General features: G+C 42.9%; 1 protein-coding gene across 2 annotated transcripts in view; it reads left to right on the top strand.

Moving 5' to 3' along the window:
• Positions 1 to 988: 988 nt before the first annotated feature.
• FAM3C (FAM3 metabolism regulating signaling molecule C) overlaps positions 989 to 24,056 on the top strand; it is a 38,821-nt gene continuing 15,753 nt past the window's right edge. Inside the window, exons 1-4 of one of the 2 annotated variants that reach the window (XM_063134063.1) lie at positions 989 to 1,135; positions 18,926 to 18,984; positions 20,094 to 20,201; positions 21,026 to 21,055. In XM_063134063.1, coding sequence (XP_062990133.1) covers positions 18,972 to 18,984; positions 20,094 to 20,201; positions 21,026 to 21,055 — 151 coding nt within the window. In that variant the 5' untranslated portion in view covers positions 989 to 1,135; positions 18,926 to 18,971. The remainder of the gene's footprint in view (positions 1,136 to 18,925; positions 18,985 to 20,093; positions 20,202 to 21,025; positions 21,056 to 24,056) is intronic. The other variant, XM_063134064.1, reaches the window with a different exon arrangement.

Below are 24,056 nucleotides of genomic sequence, written 5' to 3'. Positions count from 1 at the left end.
GGGCCTGTGCTCTTGATCTTTTAGCTATCTAGCACAGCTCCTGCTCTCAGGTAAGGCTATATAGGATATCAGCCTTTATCTTATTATTTATTATTATTATTATTTATTTATATAGCACCATCAATGTACTTCTCTTCAGCCTGCAAAACCAGGCAGAACTTTAGCTCAAGACTGCTAATGGTGGAATCCTATCCAATTACTTGGGATGTCCCATTGAATTAAATGGGCTTAGTTTGAAGTAAAGATGCTTGGGGTAATACTGCACAGGACTGGGACACGGAGGCTTCCTTTTGTGGGGGAATTGACTCATTGTGTTCTTTGTACTACAATGCTGCTAACTTTTAAAGTACCCGTAAACCTCTTTTGCCAAACCAATATTTAAACCGAAGCTCATCTTCTGAAATATTCAATGTCCACAAATTTATAACTCATCCGAAGTTAATCTTGGTCATCTCACGAGGCCAAGTCTGATCTTGTAACCTCTTGCAACCTTTGCTTTTTAACAATTTAATCCCCGTACAGCTGTGTTTTGTTTGTTTTCAAATTACGAAAGCGGGGATTAATCATATGAAATGAACGGAGGGGGAAGAGAAGGCAAGAACGCTGTTGAGCGGCTGCAAATTCATTGTCACTGTGACGTACAGAATGTCCGGGAACTTGGCAAGCGCCGCGCAAGGGATTTTACGGGTGGGGTTCTATAGAAACAGCAGTCTGCACATGGTCAGAAGCGCGCCGCCGGCTTTTCCTATTACCGTCCATGGTGGACGAGCTTCCGCACTGTCAACCCAGAGCACTCCCTCTCCCCAACCCACCCCGCCTTAACCACCGCGACTGCGTGAGGAGGAAGGATTATGTGTGCGTGTGCTGCTCCCCGCGTCTCCTCGCCCCATGCGCGGTCCTCCAGCGCTAGGGGGCGGGCGCGCTCCCTCCGCCGTGCCGTCTCGGCTGCAGCTGGGTTACAGCAGCGGCAGCGAGTGCCGGCGTGAGGGTCAAGGCGACTCCCTCGGTCGCTTCCTGCTCGGCGGTCGCGTCGGGTTCGGGAGGGGAGTCTCCAAGGCGCAGGCGCCGTCGGGGAAAGCGAAAAGCGGAAAAGGCGACGAGTGGCTCGCGGCTTCTGGGCCGCCGGAGACAGCAGGTAAGGCGCCCGGCGAGGGGCGGGACTGGCCTTTGGCCGGCGCGGCATTCGCTCCCGGTTGAGGAAGGCGGAGAGAGCGGCTCCTGTCCTTCGCTCTCCATCGCGGTGGCCCTTTCCTCGCCTCTCCTCCTCCTCCTCTCCGCTTCTGCGGTGGAGCCATCCTCATCCTTGCCTTCCAGGTGTGGCGCTCCCTTCCTCACTAGACGGTGCCCCCCTCCCCGTCCCTTTCCTTTCGGCTCTCCCCATAAGCTAGCCTGCCTTTCCCAACTTGCTGCCCTATATCCGGGTTGGACTACAACTCTTATCATCCCCAACCAGTCCAACCCCTCTGGAGGGCGCCAGGTTGTGGGAAGGCTGCCCTAAGACTTCGCCCTCTCTCTTGACGGGTCTCCGCTTCTGCTGCCACTTTCTCTTCCTACTTCATGCAGCCCTTTTTTTAAAAAACTGCCCCGTGGCATCCAGCCTTCAGATCAGACCCTTTTGCCACTCGCCCACCTTGCTGCTTCTGGGCGACCCCCTTTTCTTCTCCAATGCGGCAGAACTCCTAATGGCAAACATGGCTGAGTGCTGGTGTAGTGGCTGTGAGTTTGTGTGGAAGTCGCTGGTTCGAGTCTTGCCTCTGCACCTGAGCAAGGTGGTCTTAAGCAAGCAGCCCCCCTCCCATCTCGTCCTCATTTCCCCTTCCCTCTGCATTATGGGAGAATAATAACACAGACTTACTTTACAGCAGTGGTGGGGAACGTGTGGCCCTCCAGATGTTGCTTGACTGCAGCTCCCGGCAACCCCAGTGGTGAGGGATAATGCACCCATGATCCTCCCAGACCAAAAGTATCTGGAGGGCCACAAGTTGCCCACCCCTGACTTACACAGTTGTTGTGAGGACTACAGCTAGATGTGAAGACTCTCGAACATTTGGAAGTGCTTTATAAATGATAAGTATTTATTATGTGTGACAACTGCATTTTTATATTTGTACACTTCCCAGGAAGCTGTCTGTATCAAGTGAAGTTGTGTGGAATTCCCATGTAAAAGTGATTTCTTTGCACATTTTTTTTGTTACAATTGGAAACTCTTAAGGAGTGAACACCTCTGAGTATGTATAGAGCACACTTCTTCAAGCGCTGAGTAGCCACAGCCTGCTTTCATGCACTTTTAATTGTTAGTTAGGAGTTCCAGTTTGAATGGCCTATCCTCCAGAAAGTTTGATCTCTGACACTTTTCCTGTGGAAATCTGAAATGTTCCCCAACACATTTTTATATCCTCTGGTATTCTCTGTCAGACAGGTTGATGTGTGGTAACAGGGTGGATTTTCAGCATTCTGTAGAGTCTAAATTTAGATCAGTGATTGTAGCAGTAGCAGAACCAAGCAGTAGTGGTGACTGTTTTAGATAAATGAAGAACAGTACAATCTTTTATATGGGTATAGACTTTGACCCTATTTGTTTCCTGTCACTATAGTTTACCATTGTATAATTGCCTCTTTCTCCTCCCAGCATCACTATCAGAGTGGTAAAAGTCCACCAGGAGTGCCTCATTTGATGACCTCAGTGCTCAGGATAGCTGGTAAAGGAAGAAGCCGCTCGCTCGTAGCAAATAGTCAGCCAATGTAATTCCCACATTAAAGAAAAGAGGCTCCTCCTGGTAACTACTGAGCTGCTGCATTCTGCACTAGCTGCAGTTCTGGACCAGGCTTAAGGGGAACTCCACATAGAGTGCATTGCAGTTATCCAGTGTCGAGGTGGCTAGCACCTGTACTACTGTGGCCAAGCTATTTTGGGCTAAGAGTAATAAAAGGTCAGGGTGAGAGCTTGTATATAAATAGTATAGCTTCTGTATCTAACTTTTCCTAGTATTGCTTTTTCTCCTCTTTTTGTCTATGATTTTTCCCACTCCTATCTTCCTAGATACTACTGTTATGCCAAGTTTTTATTGTTTATCTGCCCTGCCCCTTCCTTCTCTGTAGCCTTGGGCCATTCTGCTGGAAAAAACCATGAGCATGCTGCAAGGCCTATTGGGCAATCCAGCCCACATCATCATTGCATTTCTCTTCTGTCATTAAAATTCACAGATTTCCCAAGGTAGAGATTACCAGTAGAGATACACTAGGCCTTTGGTCCAGATTAACATTATTGAGTGAAACATTTCTAAACCTTGAATAATTGGCAAGACTTTATATGTGGCTGGTAAGGACTTGGAATAATTGTTATAATGGATTTGGATGCACATGGTAGATGATAAGTATTTAGAGTAGTTCTTAAAAAGCTTTCATGAAGCACCTGACAGCAAAGATTTCCAGATGGGTGACATTTTCATTGTCCTCTTCACTTTGTTGTTTTGATAGTGAAGAGTTTCAAAAGAATTAGAAATTAAGATCAGGGTATAAGGGTTGATGCACATTGGGGCAAAACATTTTTAATTTCACATAAGACACTTATGGTGACTGAATTAGTAGAGTCTAACTTGGAAAGAGATTTGGGGATTGAGGTGGGAATAGTACAGTGAAAACATCAACTTGGTGGTGGTGGGAAGAGGCTAATTCCATGTTGGGGTTAGGCACTGAAAATAAAACAGCCAGCATCGTAATATCCTTATAGAAATCTGTGGTGCGGTCATGCCTGGAATACTGTGAATAGTATTCTGGTCTGTCCATTGGGCAATCGTTCCCACATCAGCTTTAAAAAGTGCAGGAAAAAGCGACCAAAACAATGAAGGGCTACAAGGAGTGATGGCTATTTCTTCCACTCTCTGCACAGTGGCACTGGGCTCAATCCTTTACACTATGCCTCCCAGACAGAGAGCGAGCAAGCGTGCGTGCAGTCCACTACCTCTGCCCACATGTTTAGCAGGAAGGATTTCGTCTACTTGGGGAAGAAGAGTGATGAAGTTTCCCATCACTTGAGCCAGGCCTATTTTTGTAATTATTTGAAAAAATATTTTGCCATCAAATCTTGCAGTTCTTATTCAGTTGATTAACCCATGGAGGTTACTAGAGATTTAATCACAGATTAGAGTTTACTTCCTAAACAATCTGTGTTGACTGACAACAAATACAGTATTTGGAGGCTCTTGGAAGTTGAAATAAATGCATATAATTCCCCAGCTAAGTCCTGCAACTATATCCCTCTCTTTTCTCTGTATCTCTTGTTTTGAGATTGAATTGTAAGCTCCTCAGGGCAGGGGCCTGAACACTTATACTTCATCACAGTGAAGGCAATAAATAAATAATGCTTCGGCTCCCACCTACCAAGTCTTGCATTCTGAGTTTTAAAAAGAAAAGATCACCGTGCTTAGTTGATTTATTTATTTTTGTGTGTAACCTCAGGCTTGGTATTTAAAAAGCAATACATGTATTTTATCTTGAATTTGTGTATTTGTAATATTTATACACCACAAAATACAATAAAACCCCAAGGCGGTTCACATATAAATTCTGTAACCGTTTCATTAATCTGAAGTGGATGTTTTAATGGTTGTTTTGGCTCTGCTGAGTCCCTGTAATAGGGAGAGTTCCACTTTCCATGTCTCATGTTTTTAATGATAAGATAGACTTACTTTATAGCAATCATTGGAAGCTTTCAACCCAGTGTGCGGCCGCTGTAAAGAAGGCAAACTCCATGTTAGGCATTATTAGAAAAGGAATTGAGAATAAAACTGCCAGTATCATACTGCCTTTATGCAAATCTGTGGTGCAACTACACTTAGAATACTATGTACACTTCTGGTCACCACACCTAAGGGGCTGGAGCGTCTCCCCTATGAGGGAAGGTTACAACAGCTGGAATAGTTTAGAGTAGAAAAAAGGAGGCTAAGGATAGAGGTGTACAAAACTGCATGGTGTGGAGAATGTGGATAGGGATACATTTTTCTCCTTCTCTAATAATATTAGAACCCCAGGTCAACCCATGGGAGTTTCAGGACAGATAAAAGGAAGTACTTCTTCACACAGTGCATAGTTAAATTATGGCATTCACTACCACTAGTTGTAGTAATGGCCTCCAATTTGGATGGCTTTAAAAGAGAGTTCGATAAATTCCTGGAGAAGAAGGCTATCAATGACCACTAGTCCTGATAGCTATGTGTTACCTCCAGTAGCAGAGGCAGTGAGTCCATGTACACCAGTTTCTGGGAAACATGGGTGGAAGGGTGCTGTTACACTTGTGTCCTGCTTGTGAGTTTCCGGTCAACAGCTGGTTGGCCACTGTGTGAACAGAATACAGGACTAGATGTTTGATCTAGCTGGGCTCTTTTAAAGTTCTTATGTCCGTTCATTAAAGTGTCAGTAATACTGGGCTGGGCAACTTGTAGCCTTCCAGATGATTTGGCCTGCAACACCATCATACCTCACCATTGGCTACTTTTATTCAGAAAGTAAAAACCAAATGCAGTCTTGCATACCTTTAAAGTAAACTGTACGCAAGAGCAATCTTCAGTCTATTATCTCTTAAAGCAGGTACAGCTCCTGCCACAAATGGAACTAGCTGATTAGAGTTCGTGTCACACCATTCCCTATGAAGAAGAGAAGACCTCCTTCCAGGGAGAAAACTTGGCCTTGATCAGTGAAAAACAGTTGATAAACAGTGGAGCTTGTTGCAAAATGAAGCAGGAGGCATCTAGTGGAAACAGACTGATTCATTAATTGACAGAGTTCAGTTGGTTGTGAACTCAGCAGAGTCCAAACCTGGCAGAAGGGCAAGTAGCATATTACACAGAATTTCCCTATCTTAGGTTTCATCTAGACCAAGCAGGATGTTCCACTATGAAAGCGGTATGAAAGCAGTATATAAAAGGCAGGAGCCACACCAAGCTGGATATAGCGGTATGAAAGCGATATATGGTATGTGTCAATGGGCCCCAACAGTTGTCAGTGCACTTCAATACCACTATAAAGCAGTAGTGTGGCTCCTGCCGTTTATATACCGCTTTCATAGTGGAATATCCTGCTTGGTGTAGATGAGCCCTTAGTTCCAGTGGATGTTGAGGCCCTTTACACTGATAACCCATTTAAGCCGCGTTGAACACCCACTGTGGCTTGAATATTCTCAATGGCTGCGGCTGCTTTTTCACCTGCCTAACTAAAAGCATCATGGAGGGAGAGGGAAGGAGGCTAGAGAGGCCTCAGTATATGGCGTGAGCTCACCTCTCCTGTCCCCTCCCCATCTGTGCAGGCTGGGAGAGTGAGATGGCAGGGAACGCGGATTCCTGGCTCCGTTGTTGGAGTGCTGGCTCTGACCTCAGATCCAGGAATCCTTAATATACAGTGGCCCTCTAGACTCTGTCTAAGGCCAATAGGGATGCTATTGGCCTTAGACAGGCTAAGGTGCCACAAGACTATTTTTGCTGCAACGGGCTCAAGCCCTAATACAAATAAAAACAATTAAAATGCAGCTTAACTGGTCAGCATTTGCCGAACTAGCGCCTAATGCCTTTCATTAAATGTCACGCATGACATCAGCTCAACTTGAAATTCCTGCATAAAGAAGGATTGGAGCAGTGTTACAAATGTGCACTGGATAAACATCCCTGTACGTGAACCTGGCCTGTAGACTTTTTTCCTCTTACACCCAGTTCATAGGGCCTTTTTAAACATATGTACAATAGCTAGTAACACTATAGTTCCAACCAAAGGAGCTTACTTTTGAGTAAGCATGCTTAGTATAGGGCTGTGTTGTACACACAAAGATTTATAGTACTCTTAGGTTGGAGGCCTTGGTTCAGGAGTGGGCAGACTTCAAGCTTGTTTTATTTTTTTCAGCAGAAACCCAAGATTCACCAACCAGAGACTAGTGGAAAAGGCCTACACTTAGAATTAAAGAATTCTGAGCCCAGGAACTTGTTTTGAGTACCAGAGCTGAACAGAGCTCACAGCCTTTCCTCACAAAAATCTACTCCTGGTTTTCTTCAGCTTTCTTCATTTCAGCACTATAATTTTGAGGGAGGCTGAGCCCGCTTTATGTTGAATGCTGCTACATTTCCACACAGCTCCCTACCTTTCACAAATGAAATGGGCATGGGCAAGTTTTTAAAATTTTCACGGCTACATATGTGGTGGTTGCTTAATACTAAATTAAGAATGATTAACACAGGCTGATATTTTTAATAGTAGTACATCTGATGTGTGTAATGCTCATCTGCTTGTGTATAAGAAGTTTCTATAAAGATTTTAGCAGATTGTTGTTGTTTTTATCTCATGCTTAAAAGCTTTTGGGGAACTTTATTTTGAGTAGATTGAATTAGGGCATTTCACTGCCTCTCCCCCCTCACCCCGGCTCTTATTTTAATTTCCTGCTTCTGTGGATTGGGTGATAAAGCCACATCAGAATCTACATTTGATTTGAAATAGAAGTTTTGTTCCATTTTGTCTTCCATTAACAAACTAATGGATAAGTCCCATTAAACTTGGTGGGACTTGGTTTTTTAGTAAAACTGCCTAGGGTCAAACTAAAAGATGTTCTTAACAAAGATTTATGGAAAAAAAAGTTGTTTTCCGTGGTTTGGAGTAATGGCAGATTGTGAAGTCTGGTAGAAAAGCCATCATCTAAACCTGAGCAAGCCTTCCCTATCCTTCAAGGCAGCACCCCTCCATCCCCCAAACACATATGAAAGGATGCTGAATAGAATGATGTTTATTGCTGGAAGATTGGGAGGAACATAGATTCTTTATCTGTCCGACATCATCTTCTCCCTGCCCCAATCAGCCCATGCCCTAAGGACATTCCATTTCAGTATTTATTGTTCCGCATCTGTTTGTTGTGGGAAACAGTGCACATTGTGATTTGTGACCACTTCAAGCCCAGATAATATCTTTCCAGAGTGTCTTAACACTACTTTCATTTCATGGTCAAAGCCAGTTTATCCAATCTGGTTTTTTTGGTTTTTTTTTAAGAGAATGCTCTGCGAAACAGAACTTCTTAACATTGAATTTAGCTCACAATCACTCCAAGCTGGGACAAGTCCTAGAATTTCTGACTGGGATTGAGAAGACCGGGATCTCCACACAGCCATGAAACTCACTGGGTAATATAATGTGTCCCCCCAAATCCTGCCCTAAGTGTGTCAGATAAGTGGACTTGGACAAATACTGTGCTTTTTGTCCACATAGTGATCTCACCTTTCTGTCAAGAGTTTTAATTTGATGTTCAGAGGAATCTGCGGTAGTGTCCTTTAGACTAGTGTGTTGACAGATGCTTCTTAATCCACATTATGTTTAAAATGGTGACACAGTAGCAGAAAACATAAACGTTTGATGGCATGCATGTTTCCCCTGTTAATCATGAAGTGAATCACTGGGCATAGTATGCAATGATGGCCTCTGGAGTGCTTTATTTGCAGAAACCTGACTGAAACACTTCTTCCCCTTTCAACAACAGCAACAACAAAAAGTTTGCGTGAATTGAGCAACAGCATAAGATAATTCTGCCTCTGATTCTTAGACAGTTCATGTCACCCAGTCTGTGCTCTAAATCCTAGGATCTTCCCACATGTGTCTAATTATAACTCAACACTTTTTTGCTCCTCCATACTGCCTAATCCTATTTAATTCTTCCTTTCAACTTAATTTCTTTTTTCACCCCCCCACCCCCGATTACTGTTAGCGCATGATATTAAATGTCCAGGAGGCAGTAGGGTAATAGCAGTCAAGTGCTAATGTATACAATTCAACAAACACTTTGTGATGAGGAGGGGAGATTACCAAAGCTGCCATGGCCATTCTGTAATTAAGGGCAGAGGGTCAGTGAAGGACAGTGAGTTCCCCCTTGCTGAATGCTGGAATGTATTATTAGGCTACCGGGTGTCTTTGTATAATGGCAGTCAAGGCCCCAGGGGCAGGAATTAGCTGCCGTTGTGCATCCCCTTCTCCCCTTCTCTCTGCATGGTGAGCAAACTGCCCTTCTCATTTTTGTGGGCTGACATAGCGGCAGCCTTAGGGACGGCAGGCAAAGAGCCATTTAGGCTTGTCCTCCAGGAATTTATTCAACCCCCTTTGAAAGCCATCCAAATGGTGGCCATCACTACATCTTGTGGTTCCTTTTCTCTGTTCTGGATCTCCCATTGCTCAGCTTCATGGGATGACCCTAGGTTCTAGAGCACTGTGGAGCTCTTAATTTATATAAATGAGATTTCGTATTTTTATATTCTTGTTTTTTTGTTTATCATTTTATTTTATTTTAAATTATCTATTTTTATTCCACTTTTAACTTGTATTTTATTTTTCTGTGTTAAATTGTGATGGCTTATCGCTTTTAGCAATAAATATTACATCATCATCAGTATTATGAGAGAAGGAGAAAAAGTCTCCCTATCCACTTTCTCTGCACCATGCATAATGCTGTACACCTCCTATTACGTCTCCCCTCACTCTGCCTTTCTCTAAGCTAAATAATCTCAGATGTTGTAACCTTTTCTCAAAGGGGAGTTGTTTCATTCCCTTGATCAGTTCAGTTGTTCTTTTTTTCTTTTTCTTTTTTTAACTTTTCCAACCATACAATATCATTTTTATATGTGTTGACCACAACTGTACACAGTATTCCAAGTGTGGTTGCACCATATATTTGTATAATGGGACCTTCGCAGTTCTATTTTTGATTCTTTTCCTAGCTGCACACTGGATCAACATTTTCATTGGTTAGTTGTTAATATATCAAACTAGGACCTGCTTGTTAACTCCCAGAGAGGTTGGGAATGCGTGGAGAGTGATCCTTGTTTTGATCAATTAAAGGTTATGTCCTCCTTTCAACCCATGAAGATTGTCTGTGTACTTCCTTCCACCTGCAATTATGCGATCTATTTTTCCTGTGGGAGAAGCCATGTCATATGATGTAATTATTATTATTTCCAGTGCTAAGTGCATATGTATTTTGAGGAATTGTACAACTTCAACATATTTCTCATACAACTAGGAATACATTTTAAATCTGGTAACTGCTTGCCTGTTTTTAGTGTATATTTTTTCCAGCCGTTGATAAAATATAATGAATGAACTGCTAGGTTTTTCTTCTCTATATTCACTGTGGCTTATATCCTGCCTTCAGTTTGGCATCTCAAATGAACCACAGAATTTACGCAGCTAAAATGGTACTACCTAGGAACAGTTTTACCACCTCATATGCTCTTCTTGTGAACTACGTCTCTTCACATGTTGGCTTGGTTCAAGCAGAACACTAAACTATGGCGTTATATGAGGACATGTGAAATGAATCTTGAGCATGCATGCTCCCTGCTCTCCTCACATATTCCAGTTTCATTCCTCATTCAGGCAAGTCATGGGCCTAATCTACACGAAGCACGATATTGCACCATGAAAGCAATATATGGTAATGTGTCAGTGGGCCCCAACAGTTGTCAGTGCACTTTAATACCGCTATAAAGCAGTAGTGTGGCTCCTGCCTTTTATATGCAGCTTTCATACTGCTTTTATAGTGCAATATCCTGCTTGGTGTAGATTAGGCCATAGTTTGCCATTTTATCTGAACTAAATATAGTTTGCGGAGAGAGAGAGAGAAGAATTGAGCATGTGGGGGGATTACACTAGGCTGAGGGCCATTCACATGATGTCAAACGAGGACTTGGGCTTGCATCTGAACCAAGCCATTATGATTCTTAGTTGCTGTTTTCAAGTATACCTAAAATGGTAAAATGTGAATGCAAAAAGCAGTTGATTGAACTTGTATCTTATACAGCACACTTGTCAGAGTTTTTGGATTGACTGCCATTTTCTTTTGAGTGTATACTTTCTGGCAAACCTGGGTTGGTTGCTGTATGGTGTGTGGAAATGGCTCTAAGACTGAGGGTTTCATTCCTCATAGCACAATCCAGCACGTTTTAGTCCATACGTGTGGAGCACAAGAGTAAGTCTGGAACTCACGCAGACCCATCTCATATAAAACATGCTGTGTGATCAAGCATGTACATATGCCCTGCCCATGCAATCTGTCCTCTCCTTTGCTATGGATGAGATGCATGCAAGGCTTTGTGTTGATAACTTTAACCAGACAGCGGGATCTCCACATGGCAAGGTGTTGGCTTGAGGTGAGCCCATCTCTAGCTTCTGGGCTGGTTCACACACCACACTAGCCCGTGATGGGTGATAAGCTATGCAAAGTAGATTGTTTGTAGAATTGATGAAGAGGCAAACAAGCTACGTACCATGGTTTATTTGCTGCCATCATCCCTCCTCCTCCTGTATTCCTCCTGCACTGCCAACCAGGTATTCCAGCTTCCTTGGTATGTATCCTGCCATCCCTTGTACTGTGACTGTGTTGGTAGCCTGCCTTCGACTGGTCAACTTCACACTAGGACCATCTACTTCTTCCTCTGCCAGTGTCCCTTTCCCGTTCTTAACCAATCCCATGTCGATCCTTATCCCCTGCCCCTGCCCTGTTCCCTTTCCTCCCTCGTCCTCCCCAGTCCTTATTCCTTACCCGATGCCCCAGTTTCCAAGCCTTTGACAGCTTCCCCCTCACCAACACCAAACCAACAACACAGAATAAAAAGAGAAAAAAAATGGCATAAAAAGCAGTTGATTTGGTGTATTGGGTTGCTTAATACTGGGCTTGCTTAATACTGCTTTGAATCTACTAGGGCATTATTTGGCATCAGTTTCTGGGTTGTGGGGGGGCATGGAAGGCTAGCTTGGGGGCTGACAGTGCAGTGAGAAGTTGGGGGAGGTTCAGTCTTGTGGGTTGTAGGGAGGGGCAGAAGCATCTGCTGAGCTGGGAAGGGGTGGCCTGACTGGAAAAGTGGAATGCTTACATGGTGGAGATACTGCTCCCAAAAGGAGCAGGGGTCCTCCAACTCCTTGAAAGTTTGCAGGAAGGGGACGAAATTCAAAGTACAGGAGGGGAGGCACAAGATGAACTATTGGATAATAGCACAATTTTATTTAACCGCAGGGAAAAGTGTTTGGGAACTGCGCCTGGGGTGGATGGGAATGCTTTGGAGCTGGAGACACAACTGAATGTGGTTGGAAAACATCTTTGCTCAAGGTCACTCCCCCAATTACACACTCCTGCGAGGGAAAGCGATTTTGGAACTTGGCAGAGTGCATCACTGAAGGAGGGGGGAGGGAGGAGTCAGCCGGTGAAGGGCAGCAGCACAATCTGTTGCTAGGCAGATTTTGACAACAGAGATTGCTCAAGAGGAGCAGCTGAGTGGCTCTGTAGGCATTCTCTGTAACCCACGCAGGTGCGACAGTTGGCACACTAACCCACCATAGGTAAAACCACTGCAGAGTGTGGGTTCTCAGGGTGAGTTGTTTGGGGGAAAACAACCCATCATGGTTTAGCTTGTCATACAAACCTAGTCTCTCATTTATCAAACCACGTATAGTTTACATGCTAGGCTAAAATATGAATAGGTCGTGTTGGTGTGTGTGTTACCGTCCTAATTCACACAAACAGCAGACAAGGTGCTAAAACTGTTCCTAGGTAGTACCACTTCATATGAGGAATTATGTGGTGGAATGCTTCCCTATTTTTTTTTATGAATTCCTGTTTATAAAACCTGGATAGCATAGAGGAGAGTTCTAGTTTAGATCTCCCTTTGATATGCTAGTTTTGTATGTGTGGGGATGTTTCTTAACACTGAAGCATTCAAGTATGCGCTTCTGCTACTTGCATCTGAATGGTACAATCTGGGAACAGTTATATCCCCTATATCTGCCCTTACTTGAAAGTTGGGACAAAGCTAGCTGGGGAGGAAAGTTGGGATTTGTCCAACTAGTTTTTATTTTATTTACTAGCTGATATACCTGGCGTTGCTCAGGCCCACTAAGATATATGTCTGCAAGGTAATCATCTTAAAGTAGTAGGCCAGTGCTAGGCCTGTGAGTTAACTTTTAAAAAATTAAATTGCCCAAGGCATGCTGGGAGTTGTAGGCATAAGCTGAGGCTAGAATGGAATGGTGGGCGGAGTTAGTGGCAGTTGGAGAAACTTAAGTAGAACAAAGTGAGAGGTCAGGAAAGTGGGGGCTGAGTTAGGATTGAGAATTAGTGACCTAGTTTGTTCATAGTGACCTGGTTTGCTAACCCGTGCTTTATTTAAAATCGGCCACTCCCAGCATGGCGGCCTGCAGGTGTTCGCGTTCTCTGAGAGGTGCTTCTCTCCTCTCATTGCTGATGCTGCTCCCCAATAGAGCATCGAGGAGTAGCATCGCTGAGGAGGGGAGGTAAGCGGCTGTGAGTGGACATGCCCACCTCTGGCCAAGTCCTGCTGGGACTGCCTCGGCCCACACTTCTTGCCCACTAAGTGCTCCATCAGGAGCCTGTACTGAAGAGCTTTGGCTATTGGGCGGTATAAAAATGTAATAAATAAATAAATAAGGGCCGGGGCCAGCCTGTGCACTTCCCCCCTTCATTGGGCCTGTTTCTGGGCATGCACAGAGTGTCTTCCCTCCCTCCTCCCTCTTAAGGGAAAAGCACACACTTCCCTCAGATTCTGAGAAAACAGTGATATCGGGACGGGGTACCTTTGAGCATGTTCAGAGTTTGGCCTCTTAAAGTCAATCTGTTGTAGCTAGTTATGATTTTAAAACTATGCATGGCAGGCAGGAGGAAGCACCACAAATGGATGCAGCCCATTTATGTGGGTTGTTTCCTTTTGGGTGGAATTGGGTTGACTGCTTGAGAACAACCTTAGGAGTCTGGGTTGTGAAAGGCACTCAGTGGTCACCTGCCCACACACTCACAATGGCTGTCAAAGGCTGGTAAATCTGGCCTCTCACCCAAGGCACGCTGGGATTTGTAGTTGTAAGCTTAGGTGTTTTTTAAAAAATTAAATTCTTCAAAGATACTTAAAAACCAAAAGTTGTGATTTATGATTTTTCTGGTACATTGTACAGCCATACCTATCAGCATAGTGCACATGGAGCTGCCTTTGAAGACACTGAATAAATGCTTCTCAGCTTTTCAGTTTTCCTTACTTGAATACATTTGCATCTTATTTTAGTTTAAGGATATTCATTTATTATAGAGAAGGATCTGTCAATTTATTCTCATGTTAAGTTTACTAGAATCAGATTCCTAAGTCACTGGCAATAAGTCAGAATTAACTAACTCCATTTCTTGATGCTTTGATGAACAAACATAACATGCTTTTCTAATTCGGTGAAAGCATTTTAAATTGATTTAACTAACATAGCGTTTTCCTTTTTTTTTTGTTTTTCTCCATCCTCTAATCCTCAGTATTCACGCAGGAATTGTGTTGTTGTTTCACTGAACCAGCACACTGCCCTGTTCCACAAGCATCTAATGCTGCATTCAAGCCTGCCTGATAGCTAACTGAAAAGAATTATTGCTCATTTCCTGGTCAGATAATATAATCCTATATAAAAGATGAACATTAATGATAGTTTCTGTTTGTGGAGAACATAGTGGAGTACTTCTTGCTGGCAGTGGGTGCTGGGAGCACCTTTATAATTGTGCTTTAGCATCTTCACTGGATTTCAGCAGTAGAAGGCAAGCCTTACAAAGAAGTCTTAAGGCTGTGGCTGTCCAATCCCTGCTCTGTTCATCTGCATTTTACCTGCTGTCTGTGCAGACATCAAATCTATTGGCTGTAGCAATTGATGGAGGGAGTGAGGGAATTGAAATGGAGAGCTAAGAATAGTTCTCTGTAGTCACTTCTTGCCTTGGGCTCAGTAGGAAGGTGTTTCCAAGTCAGAGGCAGGCAGCACCAATGGGTCAGTGTGTCCTGTTACTGTACGGGGAGAGGAGAGAGTGTGACGTCTGCAGCTGTTGTAATGATGTCTAATTTGCTACTTGGATATTTGCCCAAGAGCAGAGGCTGATTTATTTATTTATTTATTTATAGCATTTTTATCCTGCCCTTTAGCCAAAAAGGCTCTGAAGACGGCTTACAAAAATATTTCTTAAGACAGTCCTTGCCCACAGGCTTACAATCTAAAAAAAACATGACACAAAAGGAAAGGGGATTGGGAGGGAGGGGGGAAAGCAAAGCAAATTCAGGCTCCAGATTCTTAGTTGCAAAGTTCAGCAGTGACAGTTGGTAGCAGGAGGGAGGGGGCTCTCAGCTGGACCCAGGCACAATGGAGAGGTACCTGGCTGCTGCTTCCTCCCCCACTGATGGCCTCTGTAGAGACTAGTTTCAGGCAAGCAGCCTCATGGTACATATACATTCATTCTGCCTTCCCTGCGTGCATAGAGTTTCCCCTCCCATTTTGCGTTCACAATAACCCAGTGATGTAGGTTAGGCCAATCTTCCATCCTAATCTGACATTATAACCACTACACCACAGCTGAAAGCTGGAGGCCGAGTTTTAAATGACCACAATATAGGAGTGTAAACGTGTTTACCGCCTACATTGAGCCAAGGTGAACACGAGGCGGCTACACTCTCAAGTTGCATGCTTTGGGTGCATGAGTGAATCTTAAAGCGCCTTAATTATCTTTTGCTGATACTGTAGTCTGCGGAAAAGGCAAAAAACTGGGTTCTAGAACGAATTAAGCCAGAAATCTCACAGAAGCGAAAATGAGGCTATCATACTTTGGGCATATAATGAGAAGAAATGACTCATTAGAAGAGACAATAATGCTAGAAAAAAACAGAAGGTACAAGTAAAAGAGGAAGACCAAGTAAGAGATGGATTGACTCCATAAAGGAGAATACGGACATGAATTTGCAAGTTTTGAATAGGGTGGTTTACAACAGATGCTAATGGAGGTCATTGATTCATAGGGTCACCAAAGTCGAAGCTGATTTAAAGTCACATTACTACTACTACTATTACCTCTCTTTAAATTAAACACACACACACACACACACACTTTTTTTGTTTTGTTCTTAAGTTTGCTTGCAAAGTGCCAAAGTCCACAATCTGATAAAGAATCAAAGGTAATGCAGGTTCTGGCCATACGCTTATATTATACTATGAAGATCTTGGGTTAGTTCAAATAAATTATGGTCACGCCAACATTGATACTGTAAAATGGGTGGGCAACTTGTGGTCCTCTGGATGTTTTAGCCTACAACTCCCATCATCCCTCACCATTGACTATGCTGGCTAGCCTAGAGCTGATGGGAGTTATAGACCAAACCATCTAGAGCAGCGGTTCTTAACCTTTTTGGTGTCACACCTCCCTTGTGAAAAATCTTATGACCCACGCCTCCCATGTGTTAACGGCCCAAAATTTAGGCTTAGGCAGGACGAGTCTGCATTTTTAGTTCTGTCCCTGGACTAAAAAAATGCATATTCCATGAAAAGAACACAAACACAAGTAATGAACAGTTTTGTGGAAATAAAACCTGTATTTAAAGAAGTATTTCTAATAACTACACACACAAAAGGATAATTTCAAAATAACTACTATGTGATCGCTGTTGCCGTTTGTGCTCAGCAAGAGTAGTTATTTGAGGGACAATGTTAGACAATGCTAGGCACATATCATCTCTGGCATCCAACCGGTTTCTAGCTTTGGTTTTTTATGCTGACAAGAGTTGAAATTCCAGATTCACACAGATAGGTGGTTGGAAATGGAATTAATGATGAAATAGCATTTTTTTTGCCAGAACAGGATATGCAGCCATTTGAGAGCACTAAAATTCATCAAGATTTTGATTGAAGAAATTTTGCTTGACCAAGGCTTTGCTCTGCAACTCAATAAGGTCATCTTTTTGCATATCAGCATCATCCATAGAGTCCAAATTAAATGTGAAAGGATTTCGAACCCACAATAGCTCCGGCTATTGTGCTGTATAGAAATGCAAAATAATAATAATACTTTTTGCAATAAACTGGAAAAAGGTGACTTAGAACAAAGCAGTCACTTACCTTGAAGGACTGATTGGTCTTCACGAACGCTAACGCACGTGTAGCAGGTAATGATAACTACTATAACACACATGGTGTACAAATGAGCTACGTCGTAGCTCCCAAGATTAGTAGAAAGAAATAAGGTTGGGCCAAGCTGTGCTGCTATGTACTTGTAAAATAAACAATTTATAGTTGAGAGGCTACTCACACCTCCCCTGGAGTCGGTCCAAACCTCCCCTGGGGAGGCGTACCCCACCGGTTAAGAACCCATGATCTAGAGGGCTGCAAGTTGCCTTGCCCCTGCTATCACACATTCTTATTGAGAGCATATTTATGAGACTACTAAAACTAAAGTGTTTTTAAATAGAATTTTAAAGAAGTTAATTTTAGTAAAATAGGAACATGGAAATAAAGTTGCTTATGGCCATATTTTAATTAAATTTAGGTATTGAATTAAAGCCTGTAGAAAAAAATGCTAGTACTTAAAAGAAATACCTGTTTAGGGGATGGGCAGGTGGTTTTTTGGTTTTTTTTTTTTACCAATTTGCTACATGTTATAGAACTCCAGATGCTCAAGGCTATTTTTTGTGTAGAAATCAATGCATTTGCAAGAAAGCAGGGGTATAGCATATCCTGTTGAGCTAGTTCTGTTATCTTGGAGAACATCCATCCATGCCTACTCGGTGCCCGTCCATATTTGTTTGATCTGTAAGCGTAGGAAAGAAGGCTGGCGTGTATTTGTTTCTTATGAGATTAGCTGTGTTCCAGTTTGGAGAATGTGTGTATCTTCTCCAAAACACATTTGAATTAATGCTAATATTCCAGCCATGTTGGAGTTCTGGCTTTTAGCCCATTGCCCTACTTTCTAGGGTAGGAAAAGAATCCTTATAACTGACTTTTCTCCTCCCCCCATTTTTTTAATGACATTTTTAATTTAATTGGAAGCTTAAGGTAATAAGCTAGATCAGTGAGGTGTATATGAAACTGGCGAAGTCAGGTTACTGCTTTTAACCTTGTGTGTTGTGGCTTGGGGAACAGTCGCTAATGTTCAAAAGCGTTATTCTGCTTTGAGCATCTAGAAAAATCGCTATGTAAGTGACAAGGCTGAGATCCAAAGAGCTAATTTAGGCGTGTTCAAGGGCTTGTGTGCACTCAGTGGGATATTGACGCCTTTCCTTTGAAAAGTAGGCCCCTGTGTCATATCACGAAGTGCTTTTGAAACTCCTCTGTGATTTCATAGCTGTTTCCCTTCAACAAGGGGGCTGCTCAAAACAGTTTGGCATGTGGAACTATGTATGGCTCGTTGCATCTTCTTGGCTTGGACAGTAGCATGATTATTGCTATTCTTCCTTTGCAAAAATTTCAGTGAGTGCATGTAAATGAGCACAGATGGTTTGCTCTGTGTTTTCCTTCCCTAATGTTTATTTTTAATTCATACAGCATATAACTGTTTGGAACTGGTAAATACAAATATCCCCAGTTCCAGTGGGATAGAAATTAAAATAGATACATGTATTGATTTCCAGATATGTGATGTTGTAGTACATTTAGCTGGATAATGAATCCTTGGGTTCCCTTTTTAATGTTCTGTAATATCTCTTTTTTCATAATAAAAGAAGTGAAGCATATAAGTAAAACAAAAGCAGTTTTAGCGGTTGGAATGTAGTATATCAAAGTCAAATGAAAAGGTAACTCTTTAACTTTCCATGTTACTTCACAAAACATTTAAAAACCTTCTTCTTCTTCTTCTTATTTATTTATATAGCACCATCAATGTACATGGTGCTGTACTGAGTAAAACAGTAAATAGCAAGACTCTGCCGCATAGGCTTACAATCTAATTCAATCTTCTGATTTCATTATTTCATGTAATGAAAATTATACTTTTGTTTTGGGATCATGTCATTATCATCACCCCTGTTACTTGGAGAATTCTGAAATTTGTGATGGGATAGATTAAAAAAAAAACATTCTCTGTGTGCTTGTCCTGTTCTAATTGAATGCTGATTTTCCCTCTTCCTAGGTAACTGGTTAAATGCAACTGTGTCAGTAACGTAGGAAGGGTAAACATGCGAATAGCAGGTAAGAATAATAATCACTGTATTTTTGGCTTGTGGAACAAGTGGTTCTTCTAAGTAATATCCAGCTGTGCTGATCTGCAAGTAGAGATATAGCCCTACAGAGACATTTCACATATTCCATTTTCCTTACGTCTGCATTCCACGCTCCTACAAAGCTTGAGTTTTTTAGGTTTGTGGTGGGCAACTTCCATTCAGTTCTATGGGACTATAATGGTATCTGTGTTGCCTTACCTTCTTTTTGTAGCATATCAGCAAATTAGAACTGGGAGTGATTAGGAATAGATTTCCAGATGTTTTGGGTATGAGAGGTTTTTCTTAACTCATTTGGAGTTAGGTTTTACATTTACACTTGTTTTTTCCCCATAACATGGGAATTTCTCCATTACTCTTACTATACTGACATTTCTAGGGTAGAAAAGAAAAGCTTAATGACAGAATACATTTTCTATAGTGAAATGGCATTTCCCCCCTGAATTGAATCTTATTTCTGACATATGAGAGAGAGAGAGATATCATTTAATCAAAGTCTGTTAATATATCAGTGTTTTGGCAGTAACTAAGGCCAGAATGAAAAAGAACCTCCATCTTCATTTCTCAGTAGTGGTATCATATGCATGGGTGATTCATCAGAAGTTCACTTAACTTGATGTAGACATATGAAATGATGCTGAATTGATTTTGCAATATAGCAGGTATTCTGCTTTCTCTTAGGAATGTAAAAATAGGATTTCACGATAGTCAAGAAGAAAACATGACAATTAATATATAGTAAGGCTCTGTTGTTTATCAGGCTGCTATACAAAACATTTTTCTATCTAATGAAATTAGAGGGAAAATAGTTTCAAAATTTCCTTCTAACATGAAAGCCTTTGAAAGTTTAGACTGGTATTAATAAAGCACTTGCTAGTAACCCCCCTAGATTTTGTTCTTCTTTCTTTCTTTTAACAATTTGTAGACCACCCTCCCAAGATAGCGTACACAATCATCCTGAAGTAGTTTAGAGAATATGTAACAATGGAAGCCTTATTCAAATGGTTAGGAAAATATTTTGCTACACTGAAGTGTAAACAGTTGGTGAGAGACATTGTTTTTTCCCCTTTGTTTCCGGAGTAGGAGCTGCAAAATTGGTGGTAGCAGTAGCTGTGTTCCTGCTCACATTTTATGTAATATCACAAGTATTTGAAATAAAAATGGATGCCAACCTAGGAAACTTGTTTGGTAAGTGATTTGCTTCCATTGTTTTCCAAACATAATTTATGTCAGAATTAGCACAGTCCTTTACATGTCTACGGAGAAGTAAGTCCCATTGAGTTTAGTTGGGTTTACTCCCAGATAATTTGGTATAGGATTGCAGTCTAAAGTGTTTTAGAGCATTATCGTATAGATGTTTAGACCAAAAAAATGCTGGCTGGAGAATGCTGGGAGTTGTATGAATTCTTTTTTTGTCTAAGCACGCATGGGATTACACTCTTAGGCGCTTTATAACTGTGCTTTGAGAGAATTACTTGTCTTCTGAGCTCCAGTGTTCTCACCTAAACTGTGATGTCATAGAATTTGTCAAAACAAGTATGGTCACTTTGGTTTATGTGCAATAATCCAATACAATTTCCAATACAAATTTCAATATGCCCTTTTATTGTCTGATACCTAATACTTGACAGTTTTGTGTCCTGTTATATATTAAAATAAAATTGAAAGATCTTTATCTTTTTTCATTCTGTCATTTTATCCGATAAAATCTACACCAATGCATTTACAGCACTAAAATGACTCACTCTTTAATGTCCCATAACAGAACCACACTTTGAAATGGTGTGATGTTAATTTGTAGGCAGTTATTTCATCCAGCAGAAAAAACAGCCCGTAATACTACGTACTGCTATTTTACAGCTATTACAGGCCAGTGTCATGTAATCTCAGAGAGAAGTTGTACTTTTCAAGCCTTTTAATGTAACAACCACTGACATGTTATAGGTTTGTAAAGAACACAAGTAAGGTATAATGCAATTGTTCATAACCTTTAAAAATGTTGTCTCTTTCAGCAAGATCACCACTGGATGCTCCTCTCCGTTGTAAGTATTGTGCAGCAGTTTTTACTTACTTGTGTTCTCTGTGCTTAATGAGTCAGTAAACTGGCATGAGCTGCAGAAGGCCAATAGGCCATATCCAGCCCAACAAAAACCTCCTTCTTTTACTCTTCCTCCTTTCCCCATGTCAAGTCCATGGGTAACTAAGACATAGCGGCAGTACAGGACTGTATGAGCTGGCCAGACAGCCTTGGTGGACGGCTTATAGTTCACGACTCAGGTTGCGTAGATCTTTGCTGTTCTTCTTCGTGGTCTCTGTGCATCACACATATGGGCTCTGCACCTGCGCAGGGCCAGCTTCGGAAACTTCTATAGCTGAAAATCTTTTAGGCGGGAACCCCTCCCCAGTTCCCGCCAGTTCCTGCTCAGGGGTTCCCGCCTAACTCCCCAGTTCTCTTCAACCGCCTGTAGGGTCAACAGCGTTTGGAGACTTCTGTATTTTGGTATCATTATACCTAGCTGAATATTACTATTTTCATCCTTTTTCTTACTTCTACAGTTTTCTAACCTTTTTCTATCTAGTTATATTAAAAAAAATTATACTTGTTGTTCGTTACCTCAGCCTTGGTGCCTATGGCACAACAAGGCCTCTTCAAAAAGTGCTCCAGTTGTGGGCAGAAGATATCCCAAACAGATGGACATTCCCGGTGTTTCCTGTGTCTGGGGGAGACGCATGTCGTCGAATCCTGTTGTTTTTGCCTGAAATTCTCGAGGCAAACCAGAAAGAACCGATCTGATCACCTTCAGGCGTTACTTTGGGAAAAGGCGTTGGAGGCAGTGGAGAAACCGAGTATGTCTCGACGCTCCAAATCTCCCAATACAATGGAGTCTATGCCCCAACCTCCTCCTTCGTGGAGTGATGCCTTATCGGTTCCCCCTTCCTCCTCCTCTCTCTCCGCTTCGTCAGAAGCGGCCAGAAAAATTTCTAAGAGAGCAAGAGAGCATGTTGGGTCCGAAGAACCCCAACGAAAGAAAAGCAAACTAAAATTAAAGGAGGGAAAGAAAAAATCAACGAAGTTGAACCCTCCGTTACCAAAGACTCCGGTACCGACGACTTCGATACCGAAGCGTCCTATGGCATCGAGGAGCCCGATATCGAGGCTGTCCTTGCAGAAAACGCCTCCAATATCGGCAAGCCCGATACCGACACTTTCGGTACCGAGAGACTTCTCAATACCGAGACGAACAACTCCGTCTTCACCACCGGCCTTGACGCCGCCACGAACGGAGCAGATATTACCTTCCCCAGTACCGTCCCTCAATATTATTACGATACCGGCTGAGGAGACAAGTCTAAGAGCATCAATCTCAGAAGGAGAGATTAGAGGCTTCTCGCAAGATCCGACACTGGCGAAAGTGGGTCCTACCTCCCCTCGATACCGCCAAAGCGAACAATTACCTATCGATACCAACAAGGACATGAATCACGACCAGTGATCGATACCGACACATGTCAGTACCGAGAGTTCGATACCGACACATCGGTACCGAGATATGCCACCTCCCGATACCGACGGCCGTCGGTACCGTCCCATATCACCATATGGTTACTACCGAGATCGTTCACCGGCTTCTATTCATTCTAGTCAATACTACGACTACGGGGTCCAACCACACACACCAAACAGGAGGCAGGATTGGCATCCTCCACAGTATCCTCCTTACTACTATGAGGACTGGAGGCATAGGCGAGAACAAGACTTTTATTATTACCAGGAGCATTATGCTCCGTATCCGCGCTTCCGCCAACCTCCATCAGAGACAGTTTCCCGCCCCCCACCTGCGGAAGAGGCTGCCGCTATGCCACCACCACCGCAGCCCTCGGTACCGAGGCCTCCACCTCAACTAGTGCAACCTACGGCACCGACTACGTTGATACCATCGCAGGCTCTGCAATCTTTGCCCGCGGCTAGGATAAGGGGAAGTGCATTGGATGAGCCTTCTGATGAGGAGTACCAATCAGACTCCTCTCAGGAACCATCGCCGGCACCATCAGTCCCTTCACCAGATGATTTAGTGGTAGCGACAGATGTAATCTCCCCTTCTGAAGACTTGGCTCACTTCACGGATCAAGTGCAAAGGATGGCAAGGTCCCTGGGGATTGTAACGTCGCAGCCAATAGAGAAATTGAATGACCCGGTGTACGACGATCTATACTGTGAGTCATCTACCCCAGCGGCAATTCCATACTTACCTGTGTTGTTACGCACAATGCAACAGTCATGGAAAATGCCCTCCTCTATGCCACCAACGTCGAGGAAGCTTGACAACATTTACAAAATTCCAAAAAAACCCAGCACCATTCCTCTTCACCCATCCAAAACCCAATTCTATTATTGTGGAGGCATCCCGGGACGCACTCAAAGAAAACACAATGCTCCGGTTGACAAAGAGGGTCGTAGACTGGACGGCCTGGGGAGAAGAATATATTCTTCTACGTCTCTGTCACTCCGTGTACACAATTACCAAGCCACCATGGCAAAATATCAGTCCTTTTTGTGGGAAAAGATGGCATCTCTTTCTGGATATTTGCCTGACTATCAAAGAGAGCTGGCAAATGTCTTTTACACGGAGGCCATGAGGCTGTCACGCCAACAACTTAATACGGCGAGGCACGTCACAGACTGTGCTTCAAAAACAATGGTAGCCTCCATTGCATTAAGACGGCATGCGTGGCTTAGGTCCGCAGGACTTTCACAAGAAGCACGCAACCGGATAGAGGACCTCCCTTGATGGGAAGGACTTTTTCACTCTTCCACGGATGAGTCCATGGAGAGTATCCAAAAAGCCAGAAACACGGCTAAAAGAATGGGGATTGGTCAGCAGCAGCAACAGCTTCAGAGACCATTCTGCCAGAGACGCTGGCCGAGAACGCAACAGCAGTTCCAACCAAGGCAGCAGCAATTCCGTCCCACTTCATACCAACCTCAAGGTCAGTACAGGAGACAACGATACCCAGGACGTTTCAAGCAAAGCAAGAACAAGC

Source organism: Elgaria multicarinata, chromosome 9 (genome assembly GCF_023053635.1).
Source record: "Elgaria multicarinata webbii isolate HBS135686 ecotype San Diego chromosome 9, rElgMul1.1.pri, whole genome shotgun sequence".
Lineage (NCBI taxonomy): Eukaryota > Metazoa > Chordata > Lepidosauria > Squamata > Anguidae > Elgaria > Elgaria multicarinata.
Note: the sequence above shows the minus strand (reverse complement) of the source record. Positions and strands in the feature narration are given on the sequence as shown.